Consider the following 17631-nt stretch of genomic DNA (forward strand, 5'->3'; position numbering starts at 1 on the left):
ACAGACAAAGGTGTAGCCTCCTCACACTCTCTCCTTATGTGGGGCGCTTGCTAAGACAGCAGGAACAAGAGTTATTACCTATTACATCTTGATCTTTTATGCTGCCTGTCTCTTTTCTTGATCATCAAGACCATTGCCTAGGGTCAGTGTTAAAACTACAGTCCAGACTAACTTCTTGTACACCTTGTACCTAGCAGGTTAATGAGAAGGGCTCTTCAGCTGGTATTTGAAGAAAAGGCTTTGGTTACGGGCTGTCAATGGCGCATTTAGTTTTCTCTCTTCAGCTGGGTGTAGCCTATAGGCTTGAAGGCCAGACCAGTTTGGGCTTTTACATTTGGGTTTCTTGGAGCCTCAGTAACATTTCAGATCCCTTATTGACAAAATTATTTGACCTTACTAGAGGTCTGTAGCTGCATATTTTAATGATATTGTTCTCTGTAATGCCCTGTCAGTGAAGCCCTTTCACTAGATAAACAGTGATCCAGTTTTGGCAGTAAGCCTTCCTGTCCACCTTGTGGACCAGTCATGCTATAAAATGAAGAGATCAAGCTTCTTTCTCCTAGGTAAAGTGAGGGCTTTGGTGGAACAGCCAAGTCCACCAAATGGAACTGGCCAGTCAAACCATCAAATGTTAAATAATTTCCATTTTGAGCTAGCTGGATGATGTTGAAAATTTGTTCTTAGGCGCTCAGTGGTAGCAGCAACTTTCTTTTGCTGTGCTAAAAGTCACATCTCCTGCCACTTTGGATGTTACGTTAGTGACTGGCCTGTGTAAATGCATTTGATGAAGGCATCCTGTATATCACATTTCTGTGTATGGTCTTGACACTTTAGGAAGTGAATTTGTTTTGCATGTAGTTCAGATTTGGATTCAGGGCAGTATTCTTTTATGATGCTGAGGATTACCTTGTCTTGTGTCTAAGCAGAAAGTTTGTCAAGATAAAACTGCCTGGTGCAGTGTCCAAAGAGAGCACCAGGGAAACCTCCCCTGGTTGCTAGTTGTAGCTAACTCTGCTTTTGTGGGTGATGGGTCCAGAAGTGCTTGTGAGCTTTGATGGAAACGAGTCCCAGCTGAACTTCAGGCTTATGGTTTTCAAATCCTACAGTGCAGTCTAGTGACCTTGTATTTTCCCCATAGTTGGTAGACAGCAACTCAGAAGGTATTTTTCTGTATTTAATCCAGGCAAGTCTGATATGCAAACTTTGTTTTTTTGAAGTGATCCTAAACATACTTGAAAATCAAAATGGATGCAGTCTTCATATATTTCAGTTCATGTCCTTGCAATTTAAAAGAGAACAGGGGTGTTTTTCACTCTCTTAAATTCTCTAAGGAAATATTTATTGGATTGTTATAGGTACTACAGGTATGAGATCACATCAACTTGTAAATAGAGTTAATTTGATACACCTCAGTGAAATGCAGATTTGTGCAAGCTAGCTAGATTTGTTTTTAACTCTTCCTGTTTATTTCATATGTATTAGCACTTATTAATTCATACTGTTTGTGAAACAAGTCTTGCATTAGCATACATATCTTGCAATTGCTATTTGAATTCAACTCCCTCATGACTGATTATAGCAGTTACAAAAATGGGCTGTTATAGAGCTGTTAGTGGCATTTGATAAAATCTCAAAATAGTACTGTTCATGCATACTACTCCAAGAACAAATCCATACTGGAACTTCTGAAAATTTTCTTCTTTCAGCTTTGCTATTCTAGTGCCTGGATGTACATTCCAGCACTGCCCATAGGAAAGATTTCTTCTTTTACTCATTTTTCCGTGGTTAACTTCGGTGGCTTTGTTACTCTGAAGAATAATGACAGGGTGATTTGTATTTAATTTCCTCTAATGCCAGTAAGTAGTAATCAAACCAATAGATTGTCAAAACTGTTAAGTAGCCACAACCATCGTGTTTTCATGTGGGCAATGACAGCATTGGCTTTGCATAACATAGGCAATCCACCATGCGTACAGAGTAATCTATTTTTCTGGTTTTGATGTTAGCACCTGTGTTAGAAACCTAAATGCTTTGAATTCCCTCTCTGGCTACCAGAGAAAGAAGGGTGCTTCTGAAGTGTGGCTGAACCCATTGACTTCTGAACCTCTGGAGATCTGTTCTCTCTCTCTGTTCATTACCTAAAATGAGGTGGAATAAGTCATGACAGCAGAGCTGCAGCCTTTTATTGTGGAGCTCCTTCTAGTGATTCAGCTAAGAGATGCTAGGTGTTTGAATTTTCGCATCCTGAAGTGTGAGATAAGGTTGGTGATTTAATTTGAATCTCCTCATCATTCCTGTGCAGTGAATAGGAATAGATGGAACATCAAAGGCACATTTGGTAGACCCTAACATAGGTAATGAATGAAATGAAAAAAAGCTATAATCAAAATCAAATCAAACTTTACCTAGTATTACTGCCTCATGTAATAGGCAGTCTGATTTAATCATGCCTTATTACTGAATATGGGTGGGAGGAGAAAGGGAGTAAGATCAGTACTTTTCTTAATTTGTTGAATAAACATGTAACAATTTTCATCTTGAAAAATTGACAAAAAAAATAAGAATCTGCAAGTTCTGTCCACAAAGGCTCAAGCTTACACATCAGAGGACTGTGAAAACTGTTTAAAAACCCTGATAACTGAAACCTGAAATTGAACCTATAAATAATGAATCAAAGATCTGAACTGAGTAAGATGTAAAAATCTATGTACCTTGGAGCAATTATACTGAAAGACAATGTATTAGCAGTAGTAAAATATTACAGTATCTGTATATTGAATTTAGAGTCAAAAGACACAATTGGATCACCTAGTCAGACTTCATTATGTTTCCCTTCTATGAAACCTGATAGCTTCCATCTGTCTCCTAGATAGATACCTAGGCTTGGTTAGTTGGCAAAAGAACAATTCATAAGCAAGGGAATTATTTCTTTATACCAAAAACGGTTTAACAGTTAAAAAATATGTTCCTAATTCATAATCTTAATTTGTCTTGCTTCAACTGTTAGCTTTCTATTCTTGTTAGACTTTTTAATGCTAGATTACACGGAACCTTAATTCCCAGTATTTTCTCTGTGTGAATCCACTTACACACAACAATTGAGGCACTTTTAAATATGCTTTTTAATAGACTAACATTATTTAGCTCTTTAAGTCTCTTACTGCAAAGTATGTTCTCCAGTGTTCTCATTTTCATGTTTTTGTATTATTTCCTCATTTTTTCAAATATTAAAAAGATATGAACAAAAAACCTGTATGTAATATTAATCATAATTTGTACCAGTGCCATACAGAGAAGGACATTCATTCATTACTGTTGTGCTCGTACAGACTGGGAAGGCACTGTATCTCTCTTTCCATGATGTTATTGGGACAAATATGAGAGGATGCCCTATTATATCCCCTCATCTCAAACTCTCACATACCATCTATGTTCTATAATATAGTATTTCCACCCTCTTTTATCCCTTTTATTCCATCGGCCATAAGGTTTGCTTTCAGTGATCCTACCTCTATAACGTCACATTTGGCTGTATTAAAACACATGTTTTATTTGATCCAGGTGATCAAATGATCCTCATAACTTGTTAGACTGCCCTGTACTCATTGTAATTTATGTTTCTATCTGTATTCTTGATTTTATATCTGTTTCTCCCTCATTTATTGTGGTAGGTCATGATGATCATTTCACTGGCAGGTATTTTTCTGACATGTCAGTTAATAAGTTTTCAGGCCATTTAGCATGTGCTTTATTGATATTACATAGTGCCAACTTTTTAAATCAGTCATCTTACTGAATGAATTTCTTTACAAAGTCTAAGCTAGGCAATTTTATTGGAAAAATCTGTAATCTTACCAAAATCATGTTAGTATGATGAGAATTATTTTCTCTAAATCCATATTGCCTGCCATTAATTACATTCATGTTCTTTACTCTTTATCAGTTAGATTTTGTATCAGGTCCCTCTTTCTTTTGTCTTGGTTGATGTCAGGCTAAGCAGTCGTGTTGCTTGTTCTTTAAAAATTAATGGCACATTAGCATTCTTCCGGAATTTCCCTGCTATTTCAAGATTTATTAAAAATTAATAGGAGAGATGAGAGATGCCCTCAGTTATTTGGGCCTGTTGATTTGAATATAATTATCTCTAGCAGATGCTGTCTGATATTCTCCTCAGTTACTAATTCTTGAGTAGTGAAATCTTGTGTTTGCCAAGTTAAAATGTAAAATATGGAATATTGCCAAAGCTTAAGCTTTGTCTTTATAGTGTTCCTAAAGTCATGAGTCTTTTACACATGCCCTCTCTCATCTTTTAATGTGATAAAAATAATAAATAAATGTCAGAGACAATCTGTTACCAGAAAGGTTTGAAAGCTTTATAGTTAGAATTACAGATATAATTATGAGAAACATTAAGTATGGATGAAGTTTTCACACAGTTTAAAAAATAAAACAGATTTCGTTCTCAGATTAAAACCAGGAAACTGGTTCTGTAAGTATGGTACATGATGACTTTAGACCTAAGTTTGTCTAAAAGTAAAACATAACATTTAAAAATGACCCTTGGTGTTGTGGTTTAACCCCAGCTGGCAACCAAGCACCACGCAGCCACTCACTCACTCCTCCCCAGTGGGATGGGGTAGGGAATCAGAAGAGTAAAAGTGAGAAAACTCATGGGTTGAGATAAAGACAGTTTAATAGGTAAAGCAAAAGTCGTGCACACAAGCAAAACAAAACACGGAATTCATTCACCACTTCCCACTGGTAGGCGAGTACTCGGCCATCGCCAGGGAAGCAGGGCTGCATCACGCCTAATGGTTGCTCGGGAAGACAAAACGCCATGACTCCAAACATCCCCCACTTCCTTCTTCTTCCCCCAGCTTTATGTGCTGAGCATGATGTCATATGGTATGGAATATCCCTCTGGTCAGTTGGGGTCAGCTGTCCCGGCTGTGTCCCCTTCCAGCTCCCCGTGCACCCCCAGCCTGCTCACTGCTGGGGTGGTGTAAGAAGCAGAAAAGGCCTTGGCTCTGTGTAAGCACTGCTCAGCAATAACTAAAACACCACTGAATTATCAACACTGTTCCCATCACAAATCCAAAATATAGCCCCATACTAGCTACTATGAAGAAAATGAACTCTATCCCAGCCAAAACCAGCACACTTGGGAACGCTAAGACTATAAAATATCAGAGGAAGACTTGTGCTTAGACATAGCTGTAGTCCTTAAGCCAAAGAGGTAGTCTCTGAAATGTCTTTAACTATCACCAGTGATTTTGCATGATACTGTTACTGGATTATCTAGAAGCTGTAATAACTCTGGCAGCAGCATTATCCTAAGTTGCAATCTCTTTCTGCACAAAGTAGAAGATCTATCAGTAAACTCGGTTACGGTATGACTCCCTTTCACTGAACTTGACAGTTATATATGTGTCTGACTTCAGTGACAGGAGAGTTGGCTGACACTGAGTACACTTTGAAAAAAATATACCCAATAATACAGATAAACTACTACAGCAAATTTTAGAAATACCAGTATCGCTGATCTATACATTAATATCTTCCCTGTTAAGCTGAGGTCCTAATGTGATAATAGTTATGAAAATGATCAATAGAAAATGTCATGATAGAAACAAAGTTCATGTAATTATTATAACAATATTATTATTCTAACAATTGTGCAGGAGTGGCTGTTTTTATTGTCAGGTCTTTCTGTAAAAAGAGCAGTAATGTAAGGAAGTAGTCTAGGAATCATCTGTTAATAGCAGTTGTATGTTCAGAGCTTTCCAGTGAAGAAAATGGACTTGGTTGTGTTAGCACAGTAAGAATTAAGATACAGATTTTGGAATAAAAGACACATTCAAAACGACAAATGAAAGGACATTTGCCTACATGCTTAGATTGCTTTCGTGGTCACCAATGAACAAATAAACTTTAACCCTTCTCCTTTTTATTTTTTAGAAGGAGTCAGATAAAAAGCAAGCACTTTTCCTATCTTTTAAATTCCCAGAGTATCTGAAAACAAGCATAACTTGGAATATAAAAGAAATATTTTTAACTACCTAGTGATACTAGCAGCTGTATAATAGTTGGCATGAGCTGTCTGAGCTTTTAAGAGGACATATTCTAATAGAAAAGTTATTTAAAACTTCCCTTCTGCACAGTGTTACTGGTATAATGTTGTCACAGGAACCTTAATCTCAGATTTCCTGATTTATATTGGTATAATATTACAGCCATTAAATATGGATATGCCAGGAGTTTGTTTTTTTTTCCTTTTTGATTACTGTAAATTGTCTTCCTTAAGGAAAATCTCTTGACTGGAAAACAAAGTTCTGTTCTCTAAAACTGTACAGTGGTATAGAGGGAAAGCAACCTAAGGCTGATGACTTGGCTTATGGCCATAGGTACCATCATTTTTTTTAACATGAAGGGCCTGATGCAGTTATCCATGTGTAGGCATTTAGTGCTACTTGAAGTAACTAATGTGTCCAAGACACTCAAGTATGATAAAGGGCTCTTAGGTGTGGCACAGGACCTACAGAGGCCTGTGACCTCCTTAATCTAAAGGTTGGGAGGGTTACCGTCAGGCATCCCAAATGGAACTAGCAATCTGTGTGAGGAAAATCAAACTGAGTTACAAGTCTTGGGTACTTGCATGGACTTAATTGCAGGAGGGAACTTTAAACCTAGAATACAAAGTGTTTGTGACTAAATAGAGCTTATTCTGCATTTGAGGTGAAAATCTGTTCTTTTAGACAATTAAATGTATTAGTAAGAAATTAGTAAGAAATTAGCAAGAAAAAAGTTAGTATTTGCTACCCTAGCAATTAGCATTTGCTGTATCAGATCTGTGACCTCAGAGGTTCCACTATCATTAATCTGCCAGTCTATACATATCTTGCATTTATATTTTGGTGCTTCAAAGAAAGCTCCAAAAACATAGTTAAAATCAGGATGTTCATGACACAGCTGACCTTGTTTTCCCACTATGAATTCAGCTTGTAAATTACATCTCATTTCATAAAATACTGATATAATATAGTATTTAAAGCTTAAAAATATGTTCATGGGCTATAATAATTGTCTAGAATGGTGTAGCGAAGGTGTTTCATAGAAGTAGATCACCCTGGTTTTCAGAATAAAGACAAATTAATTAGATATCATTCACATATATAATGTGAGAGAGCAGTATTAATAATACTCATGAGATAACTTGTCTGAAGTCAATGTAGAACCACAGTATTACTTCATCAGAAAATGTTTATTAAGTGATCCTGGCCCATAATCAATTTAATTTGAGCTTCAGGAACTTCTCTGCAGCATGGAGCTCTGTGCTGTCTTCCAGTTGTATTTTTGATTTATTTCTATATTCTCGCTACCTTGATGCTTTTGCCTTGTGTTCTGGCAATATGGCAAAACAGAAGAATCTTTCAGAAAAATGTATAGGAATGGAAATTTTTTTTCAAAGTCATGTGCTCAGAGTTAGACATCTAAATTCATACAGTAGAAGATGAAACTATGAATTCTTGGTATCTTAAAGAGACATTTATCTCTTATCATTTATCTAATCTTATCTCACTTATCTCTTACCAGTCATCTGATCCAAGCCTATTTCTGTATTAGTGCTTTCTATACAGCAGTGTCCATTTTGCATTTAGGTTCTGTCACTTTCTGAATTCATTACTTGACATTAAATCACAGTTATTGAGAGTAACCTTTGAGCTCTTCAGAACTACATAATCTCACTCTTCCTAAAGGTGTTTGTCACCCTTCAGCATATATTTTGTGTGATTTTGATGAAGTGGGGTTCACACAGTCCCGCAGGTCACTAATGAAAATGAGTAGCACAGAACATGGTGCCAGTTCCTCTGAGGTCCCAGTGAATGTATTGCTCCCTAATTGGAAGCTGTACAGTTGCTACTTCCTTACTTCATGATCCACCAGCCATTTTTTATGTCTGCTATGGTATTTTTACTAACGCAGTAGTTCTTCAGTCAGCAGCTGTGCAGTGACGGGTTTTTGTGCAGAGACAGGCATAGGGTTCCTTTCAATTAATATAGAAAATCCTTCAGCTGTAGCTAATTCATTTTTAGTTATTGACTTTTTTCCCTAATTGACCATTTGGAATGTTTTTTTTTAATACCTTATCAATAAATATCCTTCTTAATTTTTTCTGTAATTTGCTGGATCTGGAAACTACATGAGTAGATTAGTAATTTTGAATGGCTTTCTGGTGATATCTTAGAAAATTAATAGAATACCAGAATAAAAAAATCCCATTCTTTCTCCAATGCTGTTTTCGGCAGAGAAAGTCAGGCTAAGAGAAAATAGGAAGTTAGGAGCTACCTCAGGTAATTTGTCTCTTTAAGTTGTCAAAACCTCTCTTTGAAGAACAGCTCTAATAAAGAGGTGGTGCTCAAAAAGAGATCGTGCTCACATGATGTGCCAGTTTTGGCTGCGGTAGAATTAATTTTCTTCCATAGTAGCTAGTATGGGGCTATGTTTTGGATTCATGCTGGAAACAGTGTTGATAATTCAGGGATGTTTTAGTTACTTCTGAGCAGCACTTACAAAGAGTCAAGACCTTTTCTGTTCCTCCTACCACCCCATCAGCCAGTAGGCTGGGGGTGCAGAAGAAGCTGGGAGGGGACACAGCTGGGACAGCTGATCCCAACTGACCAAAGGGATATTTCATACCATATGACGTCATGCTTAGCAATAAACTAGGGGGAAGGTGGGCTGCGGGCCACTGCTCAAGGACTGGCTAGGCATCGGCCACCTGCTGGCGAGCAATTGTTTTAATTTGCATCGCTTGTCTTTCTTGGGTTTTATTTCTCTCTCTTTGTTATTTTCGTTTTGTTATTATTATAATATTTTATTTCAATTATTAAACTGTTCTTATCTCAACCACAAGTTTTCTCATTCTTACCCTTCCAATTCTCTTCCCCCCATCCTGCTGAGGGGGGAGTGAGCGAGCAGCTGTGTGGTGCTTAGTTGCCATCTGGGGTTAAACCACAATTTACGAGCGCATAGTAGTTGAAAGACCAAATTTGCTACAGATGCCATGGAAAACAAGCATGTGTACTGCCAAGACACATCAATTCAGGTTCTTCTTAGTTGTACATATGTATGTATGTAGTCAGAACATTCTTCAGGAAGTTAAAAACATGTCAGACTAGCACTCCTATGTCTTTTGCTACAATCTTATTATTGAAGGATTCTTCTCAAGCAATGTGGAGTCAGTTATCTCCTTCTGCATCCTTTGCATTCTTGTACAGAACTAATTTCTCAGCTCACCTGTTGGGTTGATGCTGTACTCCCTACACATTGAATACTCTGCATAGAAATATTTGGTTGGTCTATTGGCATGAATTATTTCTTTGGTTATGTTGCAAGAATTTGCAATTTTATGAAGGCACTCTATTCAACAAGATATTTAAGCACATTGAACTTTTGAGATGTGTTGAATCAGCATCTCAGTACTTACTTGATGTTGAGTATGGCCTATGAAGGAATAAAACAATTTAAATCATCTTATATTGAAAACATCTGGTGATATTCTAGTCAATTGTAGACTAGATGTCTCATATTGTCTAGTCCATGTAGTCTAATAAGCAGAAGTCTAATAGTAGTCTAGACTATGGTTATTTACTTTCTTGAGGCAGAACACAAATTGTCTAGTGACATTGGTCCAAAAAAAAAAGCCTGTATCTGTACAGGTACAGGTAGTATAAGCAGAGTTTCTTCCTTTTTAGCCTAAATCATACTCAGTGCATGGACACAGCTTTTCTTCTTCAGAAGGACGTCTGATGTGACATAAAAATGACATAGGTTTAAATGCAGCACTTAAAATGAGTGATTTGCATTGTAGTGATTGTGACAGCAATGCTTTTAATATTATGCCCTCATGCTGCTAGCCTCTTGGATCTGAGGGATTTTCTAATGCAAACCATAATGTAAAATTCATTAGCTACCAGTAGCCAGGGTTTTGAATCTGCTTGAGACAATGAATTAATTTTCATTTCTGAAAATATTAATAAAATATTGTCTTATGATAATCCTATATATTATAATGGCTTTTAGATGGCAGTATCATAAATCTAACGAATTTAAAGCTTACAAGTGGGTATGAATTAACATATTCTAGTATAAAGGAATTAAGGTGCCCAGATGACTTTTTAAATCCTTGAGTGACATGTGCTGGGCATGCTTACAAAAACTGAAATGAGTACACATATGCTTGTGTATCTGTCTGTATTTGTAGTTATGCACATAGCTAAATTTCAGAGTGTTCTTTAAAACTTCAGCTGGAACTGTACGTGTCTCAGTGTGCATCCATGCAGATCTGTATGGCGCTCTGGTATCATGAAGAAATTACTACAGGATGGGTGCAACTACAGTTACTTCTCTGCATTTATAATTGCCTAGGAAACACTGTGTAGGAAGCTTTAGTTTCACACTGTCAGATTTAGACTAATCTATTGCTATCGCATGCAGTGCATAAAAGCAAGAAAAATAAAGTAATTAAAGCTTCTATTCACCCAATTTAGTTGTCAAAATGCATCTGTGAGTTAGATTAAAAGAAGAGGACTTTCAGAAGAACAATAAGATACTAATTATACTAAAGGACAGACTGAAAAGTTTCACCTTCTCTGTGGACAAGCAAGATTAATTAAAATGATGAATTTTAAGGCACTGGTCTTAAGCCTCGGGATAACAGGGTGAATGCTACAAGATTTTCTTTGTAATTTCCAGCAGTTAATTTTGGGTGTTTCTATAGCGAAAGTCTGTGCTGTGACCAGGAAGTCAGATCCAACCTGAACATGAATGGAGGAATGCTATCGACTGTTTTTTTTCTCAGACCAGAACTCACCGTGATTAGCTTTTCAAATCTGATTTGATATAGCCCTGGGACTGAACCAAAAATCAGGATTTTCATTTGCTGAATGAGAGAATACAAGCAAGGAGAAAAATGGATGTTGCTTAGCTGTATGCCTGTTCAGCACAGTTGGAGCTATGTCATACTGCAACCTTTCTTCTCTTTGGTTTACCCAACTGACTTATAGCACAAGTAACATGGATCCTCGCTTCTGCGCTGTAATGCTGTGCTGTCTTGCTTTGTAGACCCTAACGGGGACCTGCTCGGGATGCAGGGGGGCAGTTTACTAAGATTACCTCTTAACTAAACTACTTCTTGGGAAATGGGGTGACCAATGTTTGGTTTTGGCAAAGGGCTATAAATTGCAATTATTAATTGGGTACTTAAGGGGAATCAACTGCTTAAGCTTCTCCTTACCAAAGTTTGGGAGTACTTGGGTGCCCATCTTTATGTGTACATGCCACAGGCACAGATTTAACAGGACAGGGAGCTACAAACTTGTCCTCCCTCTCCTTTTAGTTTCTATGTCCCTTAGGGCTGGACCTACCTGAATTCCCATTGCAATGCAGTGTGACAGAGCATTTTCAGCAGCTCAGCCCCAGGTGCCAGGGGAGCTGGGAAGACAAGTGATGCTCAGCCCCTGGCAACAGTAAAAAATGGCCAACACACCGTGTTGCAGTGCTGCCCCTTGTCTCATGATCCTTCTATTTTTCAGTGTTGCATTTACCAACATAAATCAGTTTGAGCCAGTTCAAATCAGTTCAATTTTTTTCACCTTTTCTACCAAATCATTATTGGACTGACCTAAAAGTGAATCGGATCTGTTTCAGTCACAGCAATAGCTACATACCAACTGCAGTAAATATGTAATGATTTGACTTCTTGCCTGTGACTGTGGCTATCTATCTGTGGTGGAAACCTGGCTTGGTACAAGAAGCTGAATACATACTTAGGTGGCTGACAAGTCATCCACAATGATGCTTTTAAAGAGTGTCAAAGCTAGCTCAGGTAATGTCTGTGGAAGTCAAAGTCACAATATTGACTGCAGTTGAACACACTCTCAGGATTTGCAAAGGAGCCTGAAGCAGTAAGTGTCCAAACTGCATCAAAGAGCAGTTGGTGCAGCTGTATGTTAACTCCTATGTGTCTTGAGAGTCTCTTTTTATGGGGTCTCTAGGCATTAGTATGAAACTTCTGCTGTTAGTATTTGTACTATCATTACATAAGAGTGAAGTCTTAGGAGACAGCTACTTTGCCCTTTACAATAAGTGCTTAATGAAAATAACATGTACCAAAGAACATCAGATAGCAAAAATAATAGCTGATGTACTTTTCACTTTAGTCCTCTTGCTTTCAAGTATTTAGTTTTGCTATGGGTTGAGTTTATGTAACACCTTAATTTTGTATTTTTTGCAGAAATGTAACCTGGAATAATTTAGCTATCCCAGACACCCACTGTTCCAGAGAGCTAGAAGAAGGTTACCAGTGCCCACCTGGATTTAAATGCATGGACCTTGAAGATCTGGGACTAAGCAGGCAAGAGCTGGGCTACAGTGGCTTTAATGAGATAGGTCTGTCCTACTGGTAACATCCATTTCAGTATCCATTTTAAAATGTTTATGAAATGAATAGAACAGATAGCTGATATCTGTGCTGAAAAGGTATCAAGTGCAATCAGTATTCTGCTCAAGTAGAGCACATGCCAGAAAGAGAAGCTGTGCTATTTGCTTTGTAATGATGAAGTTATCTATTTTTATATTGCCTGGGATCCCAGGATTTAAATAACTTTTAAATAATGTCTTTATTTAAGAAGAGTCCACTGTTGATTATCACCAGTATGCAAATGTGATGACTAATTTCTGTGTTTTATTTATGATTCATTTTAGAGTATATAATTCATCCTATTTGTCTAATTTTAGCAGTAATTCCCATGGAAAAAACCCCACCCAGAATTACTTTGATAATCATCTTTGTACTAAAGAGAAGAGGGGAGAGAAAATGAGATCATGTGTATCTGTGGCAATCTCAATCCAAACTGTGTAAATCAGAACATCACCCAGAAAAATGATTGGGAGTCAGGCAGATTTTGCAGTACAGGTACAATTTGTGTTCTGTGAAAAACACTGCAGAGTCACCAGGAGAATACGTTCTCTGCTAGCTGCAATGTGTCGTGCCATCCCCATGAGGAAATGAGTGCAGAGCAATAATTCGGGGAAGGTGGCAAGAGCATGGGCAACTGTCGCAAGATCCATATCCAAATAGTCAGAACGTTGTGGTTATCTCACATTTATTTAACAAAGGTCCAACAGGAGCCTGCAGCTTCAGCACAGGTAGGGAAGTCCCTTCAAATGATAAAGCATGCCTGCAGGCCATATTCTTTCTGATGCATCACTCTGATAAGCTTTTATTTTCATTTTTCCTGGCTTGAGCTCCAGACTGTTATCCTGGCCCCAGCTGAACTTGAAAGTAATAAAAAGGTTTAATGACTGAATAACTACAGTCCAAAAAGGTTTTTTGCATATTGAAAGCCTTTGCAGGTGAAATCACTTCAGCTGGTTCCCAAGATGCTGAATATACACAATGAGCCAGAGTTACAAGAAATAGTCTGAGAGTCCTGTTAAAACAAGTACTCTGTGATACCAAATACTTTCTGAACAAAACCTGCCATTCGTGTTCTTTCTTTTTTATTGTGAGAAAGGGAGAAAAAACTGATTTCAACCAAGCTCCATTCTGTTTCCTCCGGGAGTCAGAAGCATACTGGTTGTACCAGTACTGCTAGCTGAATAGTGCTACTGATAGTACCTATCTTTTATATAAATTTTTTCTTCAGTAGATCTCAAAGGATAACCCTGTCTGATCTCTCAGACAACCTTCAGATTCCTAAGTTAGTCGCATACTGCCATGCCTGGGTGAACATGAGCTGAGTTCACCCTAGAAACTAAAAACATCCACGCGCAAGTTCTCTAGTTTGAGATGGTTTGGCAGGGGAGTGTGGGATAGGTGTATCACCAGAAGAATTATGCCTTAATTGATTGAAAGGGTTTGAATTTGATTAAGGGATTGAAATCACCCTTCTTATCTTGACATGCAAAATTATTTGTGGCATTGAAGGCTGTTATTTTAGCTGCCTACCTGGTCACCAGGGAAAAGTAGTTGCAATGCCTTAGGAAAGCTTAAGTGGGTAGATGATTGGAATGAGGCTCAGAGTGCTTACCGGAGGAGGCCATTATGTTTTTAATGATGGGGGCAGGTTGTCAAAGACACGGGAAATAGTTTGTACAAGCGTGGCTGCAAAGCCGGTTGAAAAACCAGGGCTCAAACTCTGGTCTCCTGAGTTGCAGTTCTATACTTTATCAATATGTCATTCTGATTGCTGCATCTTAAAGACCAAAGATTGCTAATAGACTTAGGAGATTTGTCATTGATATATTGTTTTTATCTAGAAATAGGTAACCAGGATATAACACCTCTCAGTACAGCAGCCAGAAGTTAAGTTGAATCTCAATTGAAAGCTGATTACTAAACTTTAAAATACTGGGTAAGACGTAGCAGCTTTGCCACAAAATGTTAAATAAGCTTCTTCATATTAGGAATGTTTTAAACAGGGTTATAACCAGCAAGTTTATTAATATTTTGTAAATCTCCATTTTGTGATGCACCTTTGTATGCAGATAACAGGTAAGTAATGCAGTAGATCTTTTCTGTGTAATTACACTATTTTATTGCATACAATCATTTATATTTTACTTGCAGATATTATGATGCAGCCTGTCCTGTTGGTTCCTGAAGTCTATCATTACAAAGATCATAAAAGTGTAACACTTTGGCAGCGATTGTATAATTAGTACCACTTAATTTGTGGTATATAAATACAATCTATGCATACTTGAATTTGACAATTCCTGTTATTTTTCTTCTCTCTAAAGAAAAAGGGAGGGTTTTCTACAATTTTATTACTGGGTAAAGACCAAACTGTCCTAGTCAGAGAAAAGTTAATAGAGTTTTTTATACTGTGAGGGCTATGCTGAGTATGTAGTTTCATATTTGGAAAATCTCTTCATTTTGGCCATACTCTACTCCCACTTTTATAAATGGCTTGGATTTAAAGGGATGAAAATTGGAAAGATTATAGTGTAAGTTTTGGTACCGGACAATGTATTTGTTTCCCAAGTTTTCTGGTTTTAGTTTTGAGGTGTTCTGTTCATCTGTTTTATGTATGCTTCTATGCAAGTATGTATGTTTTCTTTAAGGAAGAACATGCTTTAGGCTACTGATAAATATGGGTTGAAGTCATCTTGTAAAGATAACGTAGGCCATCCCCTTCCGACATGAAGCAGACTTCACAGTCTTTCCAGGCAATCTATTGCACTGCTTCACCGTCTGTACTCTTAGGAAGATTTTCCTAAAGTATATCCTGAATCTTTCTTTTTTGCAATTTAAGGTCATAATTTCTTACCTTATTCAGTATTGACATAGAGAAAACTTTAAAAAAGCTTTTCTGCATCTTTCAAGGCATTATGCCTCTTCTACCCTCTATGGCCCTGCTCAGCCATATAGCTCCAAATGTTTCAGTCTTTTGCTATAGGACTTATATTTTATACTTTAAATTATTCTTACTGTCCTTCTCTAGACTTTCTCCATCCAATTCGCCTCTTTGTTGAAATGCAGTACTGTCAGAATACCCCAGTAGAGCCATTACTTTATGTGTTTTTAAGCTTTATTACAGTTTCTACATCCCAGTGAGCTGTTTTCCATTTTCAGAACAGCACGTTGTGAGTGATTCATGTTTTTCTGATTTGTTACAGCTCTTGTGTCCTTTTGAAAGAGCTGCTGTCACTTGTTTTCTATCCTTTATTTGTTTACTTGATTATTTCTTTTTAAATGAAGACCCTTGCATTTGTCTCTGTTGAATAGCATACTTCCTTTTTTTCTCAGACTATTTCTTCCATTTGCAAAGATCTTCTGGAATTTTAATTCTTTCCTCCTGAATACTTTCAGTGCCTCTTAGCTTTTATCTGAAATTTGATGAGTATAATTTATTTTCTGTCAACCTGGTCAAGAGTGAAAAAATATATAGAACCAGACCAAGATCAGACTTGGAACCTCATCTGACAGTCTTCATTTCTGACAGTGTTTCATTACTAGCTGCTCATAAGGACACTTAACAAATGGTTTTGCATCCATCAAAGAGTAGTTTCACCTAGCCATATTTCTGTATGTTGTCATGGTGAGACGATGTTAAAAGCCTCTTAAAATCAAGATGCAGACCATCAAGTCCTCCTCCTCTCTTTACAAAACCTGCTTCCATTCTGCATTTGTACAGCAATAATACAGTAAGATTTGTGTCATAGGTTCTCCGGTGCCTACACCCTTCCAATATGTATTAATAATATAATACTTATACCTGGTGTTTGTAAAGGTCATTTTTCAAAGTGGGCCACATCAGCATATAGCTACAGCTAATGCCTCTGTTCTTCACATACATATTTCTAGATTGGATACAGAATGAAATTAACACCAATCGGTTTTGCCAACTTTACGAATGTAATCTCTAATGAGAGTGAAATTAATAAAAGCCAGGGCAGTTCTGTCTGGAAACACTGAGCAGAAAACCAGTTAGCTATGGCCTCAGTACCCCAAATCCCTTTCTCTGTGAAGTTCTGAAATGGGAGGAAGGACTAGTAGAGAAAGAGTAATCTGCCCCCCTAGGCGAGGTGACTTCAGATGTTTCAGGTTCCAGCTGATGGGAGGCTACAAGAAGTTACTGCTTTCTTCTAGTAAGTTGCTCATGAACTCATTAGAAACCCGAGTACTCTTTCCAACAGTTTGACACAGAAGTTGACTTCTTAAGTAGGTGTTGTTCGTATACAGTGGGAGCCTTCATATTAAATGAAGTCTTTTATCCATCAGGATGTTTGAAAGATTTTTTGAATACTACCTGCAGGGCTGAGTGGGAACAAGAGAAAGGATATGAATGAAAGGCTTGTGCGGTTGTGTGGATGTGGGTGGCAAAGTTCCTTACCATTGACTATACCTGTATGGTACTGTCAAGCTCTTCTCTTTCTCAGACTTCTTAACTGATTCTGATTCAGGCTCCTATAAAAAGGTTGATGTTTCCTTCATATTGGAACAGCCTTCAACCTTGTCTCCCAGTGAAGGCTTCAGGTACATTTACAGTTGGCCTCTTTCTTTTTTCTGATTTTATTCTCTTTTCTGTGTTTTTTCTAGCTGTGTTTAATTCTGCAGGGTGTAGCTGATAGCATGACAGTATCACGAAATGTGCAAAGAATGTTGAGCTAAATATTGAGAAAAATTACCTTTGTTTTGTGAATAAACCCCAGTAATTGTACAGCTTATTAGGCACGTGATTGTATTTGCATAAGTATTTTCATCTGCTATATCTAAAAACCATAAATATAATAAATGAATTAGATAAGAGCATGCAAGACTTGGCCATTGGAAAACCATGACAAGTACTTCTGCTTTCCATGTCACTCTGAGTGTGCATCTACCTTTAGTCAATCTATCAGAGCCACACTAAGGATGTTGGTAGAGCTATCTATGTGGGTGCTGCTGGAAAGGGGGCCACACAGACACCAATATGCCAGAACCCCTGATGTTGCTGGATCCTGGGCAGTTTTCCTCCTTACCTGTACTTTCCACACAGTACAGATCTTTTTGCATTCAGATTTTTGTTACATCTGGCTAGTAATCATTCCACATGCCTCATGGGTGCAATCATCTGTAATCAT

At 37.6% G+C, this 17631-nt stretch overlaps 1 protein-coding gene across 2 annotated transcripts in view; it reads left to right on the plus strand.

Moving 5' to 3' along the window:
• Window positions 1-17631, plus strand: part of NALCN (sodium leak channel, non-selective) — a gene marked incomplete at both ends in the record, with an annotated part of 249303 nt that overhangs the window by 32027 nt on the left and 199645 nt on the right. For both annotated transcript variants that reach the window (XM_082006124.1, XM_082006125.1), the window contains one exon: window positions 12296-12450. In XM_082006124.1, the coding sequence (XP_081862250.1) occupies window positions 12296-12450 (155 nt within the window). The remainder of the gene's footprint in view (window positions 1-12295; window positions 12451-17631) is intronic.

This window comes from Phaethon aethereus (assembly GCF_964289735.1).
Source record: "Phaethon aethereus genome assembly, chromosome: 1".
In the NCBI taxonomy this organism is placed as follows: Eukaryota; Metazoa; Chordata; class Aves; order Phaethontiformes; family Phaethontidae; genus Phaethon; species Phaethon aethereus.